We start from the raw sequence: 9,168 nt of genomic DNA, 5'->3' as shown, positions 1-9,168 counted from the left end.
ACTTATTCCAGATTCTCCCGTTCTGCTGCTGATGTCGTTGATGTTTGTTCGTTTACTTCAATTCTTCACTCAGACTGGAGCATACGGTAAATTTCTTTCTTTTCTACTCGAATTTCATTTCTTATAAGTCTTCTCCCCGTTCCCTTTCTTTTCTCTCCTTCTTCTTCTTTCTACGTATGAGAAGCATGGAGTTGACATGCTAATTACTTGTCCTGTTCTGCTTTACGCGCAACACGTCCCACGCCCATCACTTTCGGTCCTTTTCCTCTTATTCTTCTTATGATCGCCTTGCCTGATACTCGCCTGCTTACTGTTACCTTGTATGGGTTGGCTGTCTGCTAAAAAGTTTCCACGTCGCACGCCTTTTTCTTCTTCTTTATCATATCTTATTCTATTCATTCCGTCTTCTTCTTTCGTCCATCTCGTCGACCGGTCACAACTGGACAAGGAACACAGCCGAACATGTAAACCTTTCTTGACTTTCTTTCTCCTTCTCTTCTCTCACGCTCTTGTTCTTTATCCCGCAAGCGAGAAGAAAAGTCCTCTTTTCACCCGCCGCCAGTCGTCTAGACTCGTCATGTTCATGTCCTCTTACATGTACAACATTGTCATTAATTCTGTTCTCCTTTGTCCTCTTTTCAGCTGCTTCTTCTTCTTCTTCTTCTGGCGACGGCTCGAACAGAACAAGAACTATTAATTGTACCTTTTTGATACCGATTGATGATACTCGATTTCGCGCGTGTTGCGTTCATGTGTACTCGTTCGTTCCCTTTCTTTGTTTTTATTTTTGATACTCTCTTTACTCGCAAGCGTGATGTGATGCAGCAAACGAGCCCACGAGTGAAAAGAACAAGATGAAAATATGCCTAGCCTGTCTGCCTGTTTGCCATGTTATCTTCGCTCTGCTTGCTTATGCCACCTCATAGTTACTCCTCTTTTGAATTGTCGTTCCCATTCCAACTGTACTGTAGCCTAGCCGTGTACTTGTACGTCCATCCCTGCCCTGTCTGTCTGCCTCTTTTAGTATATCTTCCGCTACTGATTGTTTTCCGGGCCTGGGCGATAGATAGTAGGATAGCCAACTGCCTGATACTCAGCTGTACCGACGGATATTGTATTCTGCAGAAAACAAGGACAGAACTTGAGGCTCTGGGTTCCTGCAGTGACGTCAGGGCCCTGCGTGTGCCTGGCATGGCATGCATGAAGATGCAGGCTAAGCACTTCTAGAAGGGGCAAAGTCCACTTCCATACTTACATATGTAGTACTATATGTAAGTAACTACGCCCCCCATCACGCAATCAACTAGCTAGTAAAAACGCACACAGAACGCGTCCTAAGCGAGGACGTGCAAAAAAAAAAATGCCCACACACGGATTCGAACCGGGGATCTCATCATCGCATTGGAAACTACTAGTGATGCGCTTTACCAACTAAGCCATGCGGGCTGGTTGTGGGTGTCTCTTGGGATCCTGGTGCCTCATAGTATGGAGGACGCGGTGTGTGTTTCTTGCGGGGCGTTTTCTGACTGGCGGTATTTGAAATTTACGTGTATTTACCGTATTCATCCATACCCCGATAAGTACGAAGAAGTCAAGAAGTCCAAGTAACCGGAGAGGGGCTTCTGGAGGCTGAGCATGAAGTCTGGAAGGCTGCTGAACTATTTAATTTGGTGTGATGTAAAATGACCGGATAAGGGAAATGAAAGAAAAAAAAAAGAAATGCCCACACACGGATTCGAACCGTGGATCTCGTCATAGCCTGTGGAGTACTAGTGACGCGCTTTACCAACTAAGCCATATGGGCGGATGTTGGAATCTTGACCGATCCAGTGATATGTGAGTTTGTCCATAGCAGAGAGGTATCATCCGACTGATGTAGTAGACTGGTAGGTATATAGGTTACTGGGGTTGTTGCAGGCTGGAGCAAAATATTAATGCTTGGGCTGTATGTTTGAGGCCGTTTTTCAGTGTTGCGTACATTGATCCATCGGGCTTTGAACGGTGATGCAGCGAATGGCTTTTACAAGTCTACCAGTTCAGCCATGAATGTTATACGCCATATAGCGGATACCACTGGCAAAGACAGTCGTGAGTAGAGCAGGAGCTCACAGAAGAAGAGAAGAAGATGCTGGCCCTTCTATCCAAGATACTCCTTCCTGGGCGTTTTGATATTTGGCTATGGAAGGATAAACAACGCTTCACCGCGCCTTCTACGCTGCCGGCAGAAAAAACACAACATGGCATCGACAAGAAAAGGACGACATCTTCTCTTCTCTTCATCATTATCTTCTTCCCTCTCCTCTTCTCCTCTGTCATCCTCTATCGTTACGGGAAGCTCACCTGTTTATGACCTTGCCTTTCGTCTCTGAATCCGCTTTCATCCCCGACTCTCCTGTTATCAACTCCGCCCGCCTCGCTTTTTCTTCTTCCTATATATACATACCCGAGATCACCATGAGGTTCGAAAACTGGGACGTCTTGCTCTTCCCAGAGGGGTCAAAGGTGCCTCGACAGGAGTTTAAGACCAATTGCTTCGTTACCAGGGACCATGGTATGTTATGGGGTTCCTGTCTGCCACTCCCCTATCTGCTGCTTCGGCTAACGGGCTCTCCTAGAATCACCATACCTCCAAGCCCAAGCGGTTCTTAACCCCGGACCATACTACAACCAAAATAGTGTTCAGGGAAACCCTGGCCAGTTGCCAGTGTTGACTTGTTTTGTACCTAGTTTGCCCCAAAACACTCCCTTTAGGGTATCTGTCCATAGCTGGGACAGGCCTCGTCCAACCAGGGTTATGGAAGGGCTGATGCAGCCGGACGACTCAGTTATGTTTGAAGTTAGGATATTTATCGATGGTATTTGTGCTTCGTAGGTGATTTCATGCTTGAGTTACCCCCTGCTTTAAAACTAACAGGTGAATAGGGCAAGTTTGTTCACTCAGCGGACTCTTTGGCCTCATGTCATTGGTATGTTAGCCTTGCTCCAGACGAACATCTCTTATAAACAAGTTGCTAATGAGCGGTATATGTAGATCTGAGTTCCCGTGAGTGTTGCTCATTTTTTTTATTTCCGTCAATATGCAGTAAACATATTCAAACAAGCAAACATTAACCACTTGCAGAACTCGACCGGAATGGAAACCAAGACAGCCTACGGTTTCCAATGTTCCATGAAGAGCTACTCCATCAAGCACACTGGGATGCTGGTGATATGTATGGTAGAATCCGTGTTGTAATAGCAGAGGGGTTTACTCGGCCACTTCGCACTCCACCCTTTGAGCGGGTGAGAGACATCATAGCTTTTTCTTACCAGCATGCTCCCCTTGGTAAGCTATTAACTCTAAGAAGGATAAAAAAAAGGGGAGTCCAGAGAGCTAGCTAACATAACATGCATTCACCCTGATAGCTATCTTAGAGGCGTCTGGCATTGCCTGGCCAAATCCAGGGATGTGGCAACAGCAACCAGTGCATGGCTCTCGACATTTCCTCAAACACACCGTTGGGCCTCTTTACAGTTCTGAAAAGGACGAAGATGCACATTCCCACTCACCAACACGTCATGACTTTCGGCAGCTCAACAGCCAGAATGTTCAGTTTGGGGTTGGGTTCCCTGCCATGCCATATCGACTGCAGCCCAACCCGATTCCGCCGCAGTATGGCAACCCTTGGCTAGACCGGGATGGGCCTTGGGCCGCGCCGCCGCCGCCCCAGGTTTCAGATCCGTTTGTTGACCCTTCAAAGAATGCTTGGCCACCATGGCCCATAAGGCGCCGCCATTCTACTCTGGACGATATTTCGATGCCAGATTACATTGCGTCGAGCTCTTCAAGCAGCCGTGTGATCTCTAACACGGCAGGTTTGAACTTTTCTCGTAACAAGGAGCCCGTACAAATCGCTCTAATGGATGATGAACAGTATAACCAACTGATTGAAGCCATGAGTCCAAGGAAGGTCGCAGGAGGCACCAGTCCCCCTACGAATACCCCAGTAACAGCGCCAACCGCTGTTACAGTGCCTTCAGAAACACAAGACGTACCATCTGTCGCCGCTTCTACCAAGAACCGGCACAGTGCTCTCAGGGAGCTTTCGCGGCCTGGAGATGGTGTGAGAGCAAGATCTGGTTCCAGCCTTAGGTCAAGGAACTCGTTAAATGAAGCCCCACAACAGCTTCAGACAGCTCTCCTCAGCCCCAGTCTTAATATTAGGGGCCGGAAGGAAGGAAGTTTAAGTGTCTACGAAGACGATAAAGAAAACAGTAGCGGTGATGCCTCCCCTGCTCACAGTTCGCGAAAGGCGTCCCTGACCATAGAGGCCGCAGTCACGTCGGCGGAGAGCAAGAGAAAAAGGTCAGTAAGCTCGACTCATTCACGAGGAGCAGCCGAGGCTGGGTCTCCCTGTTCCTCATCGAAGAAGATATCTCGCCGTAAACGGGATGAGCAGTTGCAGGCGGAGTTTGACGATTTCTTGTCGACAGCCAAAACAGATGCCCTTCTCTCTGAGGCTGAGCTTGAGTAGATGTTTGCGACTGGTCAATAGAGTAAACGGAGGAGGCAAAATGACATCGGACAGCACTATGGCTTAATTACTTGCTTTGAGCATCTTGTACTCACATTGTTAGGTTTTTATCCAACCAATGCAAGTAGCTTATGTAAGCAAGAGAAACGACCTTTTTCTTTTTTTCAACGTCAACCAAGAGCAAAGAATATCAAATTGATAGATTTCAAGGATGAAAGTGCTTCACCTATACCTAATGAGCATTGAAATTGGATGTAGACCGTCTTAATGGTATAAGGACGGTCAATATGTATTATCTTCCAAGACACTTCTATACCCTAAAGGGCTTTCTCGTTTCCGAGTAGGCTATTTCAGAAACTCCCAGGTATACGAGGTGAAGGCGTGAAATCTCCATGATAGCGATATCATGACGTCTTTTGCTCTAGATATTTTCCTCTCCGTTCACTCTTTGGTGGTCTTGGGACAAGATAGACACTGTTCTCTTCAAAAGATAGAATCATATGCAGATGAGGCTATATACGACGTCAAAGGATGTCTGGACATTTGAAGAATTCGAGGCAAGCCAACTGGAATATTCAACAAAAAGACTTCATAACATGAAGTTATCAAGCCCTCCCAGTATAAAAAGTGATTTTTTTTTTGTTGCTGTTTCTGCTGCCCCTGGCAACCTCCTTTCGCCTTTCCCTACAAAACAACGCGACCCTTCATCCTTCTTTCTCTCTCTCTTGCAGACTGTCAACATATAAAAAGTAATTACAAATTTCACAGATACAGCCATGGCCCCTCAACCTGGCACAGATGGCAGCTCCAGTGAATATATAACCATCAGTGACACTGACAGTGTAGGCGTCGCCGCCAGCGAGGGTATAAAGTCTCTGGTTCCAAGTCCTGTTCATGAAAACAACAGAGACACAGACAACATTCATTCTACTTCTACAGACAGCTCCATGAAATCGCCTTTTAATTCCAGGATCGCGCCTGAAGAGCTCAAAGACCTTCTCGAAGAGCTTATCAGACCGTTTCGTGACTCGATGGCGGCAGAGTCTTCAGCTCTTCCTACACTGGTTTCAGCGCCAGCACCAGATACACCTGACGCTGTTGACGCGCCTGCAGTTACTGCAGAGACGTCTACCGCTGAGACAGTGAGCCTACCAGGTTTGGCTATGTCTGCTCCGTTGCCAGTGATAGTATATCCAACTATCGAGGCTCCGGACGCGAATGTGGTTGAGTCGAAGAGTATCGACGCGTCGTTAGCTGATGATCATCAGGCTGCCAGCAGCAGCACCGATCTAGCTGACCCTGCGCCGCCCACTGACCCGTCAACCGTCGTGTCGTCTGGCGTGTCTGCTGCGGTATCTACTGTTGCTGCATGCTCTTTGGATACTTCCACTCCAACACTTGTTTCAACCATTCCTAGTACTTCTTCACCTGAGTACACCCGAAATAATACCTTACCAATACCACCCAAGCCATCTCCGCCTGCTATACGAGCTCAGGAGAAGCCAGCTAAGCTGCCAGGGATGCCACCTCCGCCCATTGTCAGCCAGTGCCACCGATTAGTGTTTGGACAGCCTAGTGTGCCTCGTGGTTCTGCAGTGCCACCGTGGAGTACTAGTAACCCATTATCCACTCCGTTTGGGCAGGGTAGCCTTTCCTCATCTGCTGTTTCTAGTCTGTCTAGGTATTCTTGCCCTCCATCCGCGGCAGCATCACCGTGGGATCATCAACAAGGTTTGATAGGCCCAGCAGTGAATTCTTCGACTGTCCCTAGCCCGGTCACCCGCCAAAGCCAAGGAAGCTTCTCTACATTTGCGAATCCTATGCCCATTCGTAAGGAAGAATCGAATGGAGCCCTGGGCACAGTCGGTCACTCTAGTCGATCAGATAGTATCGTTCCACCTCGAAGCCTTGGTCTGCCCAAATTTCTCGGTGATGTAGACACTACCAACATTGAAGCTAATGACGCAGTTTTCTATTTTGGTGTCATCTGTGTGCAGGAACACCTCACTCCATCCTTTGAGTTTCTTCGGTATTTTGGTGATACATGGGTGGTTAGACTTAAATTCGCCGGACATGAAATCTCTAAAATGCAGAGTTACCCTACAAAGGCAGCTGCCACTGCGGATGCGTGCCGCGGTGGCTTGACTATTTTGAAGGAGGCAATGCCGCTTTGGGCCGTTCCTGATCTCCCTGAGCCTGGCATCTTGTCCAACCGGTTGCGCTGGAATTCTCTATTGACCTGTAAGTCAGATCACTGTTTAGCCCCAAGCACACCTAGTAAACATCCATCGCTAACAATAACATTCGTTCGGCTGTAGCGTACTGTCAGCAAAACGGTCTTCAAAATCCTATTTATACTCAATATTCGAATTCTGACGGGTATCGCTATGAAGTTGAAGCAGCTGGGCTTTCCTTCTTTGGAGTTGAAAAATTCTACCCATCTATTGACGAGGCAGTCATTGGTTGCGCTCATGAAGCATTACACTATTTACTTGTTGCAGGTGGAGAGAATGGGGAGTTGATGTATAGAGCAGGAGGATCGGGAGTTTTGGCAAAAACAATTGCTGCCGCACCTAACAACCTGAGCAAGCTGGAGCCGAAAAAGGCGGACCAGGTAAGTCCTAAGGTGACTTCTTTTGCATGAGTCTCATCATACGTTCATACATATATACATAGGTGATATAATATGTGCTAACTATGTATTCAGTCGAAATTCCCGTTTGTTTCCTCCGGAAACACCGCTGCTCCTTCAAAAAGATCGCGAAAACGTGGTAAGGGCGGAAAAGGACAGCTTCTCGCTGAAGTTACAAATTCATCCAAGAAACCCAAAGGCTGCGAAACCAAAAATTCACAGCCTCCAACTGCTGCAAGTGCCACCAGCACAGATTCCGTCAAAGTCAGGGCGGTAGCAGGCACTGAGGGCAACAAAACTCCAGCTCCTGCTGCGGCTCCTGCTTTTTTCAACCCATCTTTAAGGGTTCAGCAATCCTCAACCAGCTTCGGGGTACCTGATGCGGCGGAATTTGCTCAGGCCATTTTCTTCCATTGCCGCACATCGGGCAATCGCTCAAAAGATAATAAAAATCCGTGTATAACCGCCAGCGAGTTTAGACAGAAGCTTAGGTCCTACGGAAACGATCTTCTTCGAGTTAAAAGTATGTATTAGCTCTGCGTTTTGTCTCTTCAAAACAGCATTATCCTATACGGGTTCACTCTCGATGTTATGTGGGTTACTAACATGGCTGGCACGTTCTTTAACAATTTTAGGCATCTGTGATCGTCTATCTATTCAGGCCCCTGATTTCCCGACGAGAGTTTTCAATGTTAAGGGAAGCCCTATGTATTTTGAGGTTGACGCATACTTCTACCGCGATGCAGGGCTTCGGCGTTTTAGGGGTATCGGTTTTGCAAAGAATCAGAATAAATCTGAAGCCGAACTATCCTGCCATAGAAACACTGTTGCCTTCTTGATGGAAGTTATTATGGGCGTCAATAAGCTACAGGGAAGTAACTGGATTGAAGAAGCAGCCATGCAGGACAAGACCGGGTTTTATCTCTGAGCCTAGCTGTTAGAGGCGGCCCTACTACTATGTCCCCGAATTTTAACACTACTCCTCTCGACTGCTGAGTGAAACGTATGGTTTGTTGTTTTTGGTAAAGCGCTGAGAATTTGCCTTCATTTGAGTTCTCCTTTTCTTCCCTCTCCATATATCTTTTACTGACGATGTGATATGTTCGAGGATTGGTGAATTAAGGTGAAAGAGATTTGGATTCCTTTGATTAACCCAAATAGCAAACTAATATGGAGGAAATATTCGCAGTTCTAGGAGAGAGGTTGATGGGCGTCATTCCTCCCATTTTTTTGACATCCCCTTAGTTTACACAAGAATATGGCTCTATACCCATTGGCTATGAGCATTATCATGTAATCAACTATGCACTTTGAGTGGCCAGGTCAAAGAGTAGCTTGTTACACATTTTAATTTACGCCGCTTCAAGAAATCGATAAGTCGATGAAGGAAAGAGAAATCATTTCAGATTTGATAGATAAGTGATCTCAAACATGGAGGTTGCTTCAAGAGACAGCTTGCAAGACATGCATACAATATAAAAAAAAAAAAAAAAAACAGATACAGAAGAGACAGGCTTTCTTAGACAGAGCATGAAAGGCCACGCCGACACCGTCGACTCTCCAGTCTCATCCAGCTAGCACAGCGGCCGGTTTGAAGGATAGAAAAGAGAACAGAACAAGGAAATGCCTAAAGCAAACATGATAAGTACAGTTGGGCTGTAGATGGGGCGAGAACGAGAGCAGTATCAACCGAAAGCTTCGACTTTAAAGCTATCTGGCACCCGTGAAAGAGGACATTCCAGGTATCCCAGACGCTTTCCTTAGCTTTATGTTGTGTTATAATCATCGTGACATAGGAAATAGGCCTGGCCCAGCAGTTAAAAGGGCAAATAGGTAGAAGAGGTAGGGAGGGAGATAGGGTAAACGATGAGGGCAAGTCATCGAATTAATGGTTAACGGTAGTGTAAAAACTGGATTGAATAAGTATAATGCAGTTACAGAACGCATGCATGCAATGTAATCAGCGAGTCGGGGATATCCAGACCAATAGACGGATGGACAGTAGGAAAGTTCATTAAAGTG

General features: G+C 46.7%; 2 protein-coding genes and 2 non-coding genes across 4 annotated transcripts; 2 read left to right on the top strand and 2 right to left on the bottom strand.

Annotated features, from left to right (window-relative positions):
• Positions 1-1,361: 1,361 nt before the first annotated feature.
• MCYG_10562 lies at positions 1,362-1,446 on the bottom strand. Its single transcript has one exon. It is a non-coding gene; the product is annotated as a tRNA-Thr (tRNA).
• A 274-nt stretch (positions 1,447-1,720) lies between these two features.
• On the bottom strand, positions 1,721-1,804 carry MCYG_10561. Its single transcript has one exon. It is a non-coding gene; the product is annotated as a tRNA-Thr (tRNA).
• Positions 1,805-2,454: 650 nt separating this feature from the next.
• MCYG_06068 (conserved hypothetical protein) lies at positions 2,455-4,514 on the top strand (the record flags this gene model as incomplete). The annotated part of the gene is made up of 6 exons (XM_002846153.1): positions 2,455-2,551; positions 2,616-2,868; positions 2,923-2,966; positions 3,122-3,282; positions 3,313-3,325; positions 3,415-4,514. 6 exons carry the CDS (start codon positions 2,455-2,457, stop codon positions 4,512-4,514), a joined length of 1,668 nt encoding a protein of 555 aa, XP_002846199.1.
• A 776-nt stretch (positions 4,515-5,290) lies between these two features.
• On the top strand, positions 5,291-7,908 carry MCYG_06067 (conserved hypothetical protein; the record flags this gene model as incomplete). Its single annotated transcript, XM_002846152.1, has 4 exons — positions 5,291-6,755; positions 7,016-7,128; positions 7,222-7,601; positions 7,893-7,908. 4 exons carry the CDS (start codon positions 5,291-5,293, stop codon positions 7,906-7,908), a joined length of 1,974 nt encoding a protein of 657 aa, XP_002846198.1.
• Positions 7,909-9,168: the final 1,260 nt, after the last annotated feature.

Source organism: Microsporum canis, genomic scaffold (assembly GCF_000151145.1).
Source record: "Microsporum canis CBS 113480 supercont1.5 genomic scaffold, whole genome shotgun sequence".
In the NCBI taxonomy this organism is placed as follows: domain Eukaryota; kingdom Fungi; phylum Ascomycota; class Eurotiomycetes; order Onygenales; family Arthrodermataceae; genus Microsporum; species Microsporum canis.
Note: the sequence above shows the minus strand (reverse complement) of the source record. Positions and strands in the feature narration are given on the sequence as shown.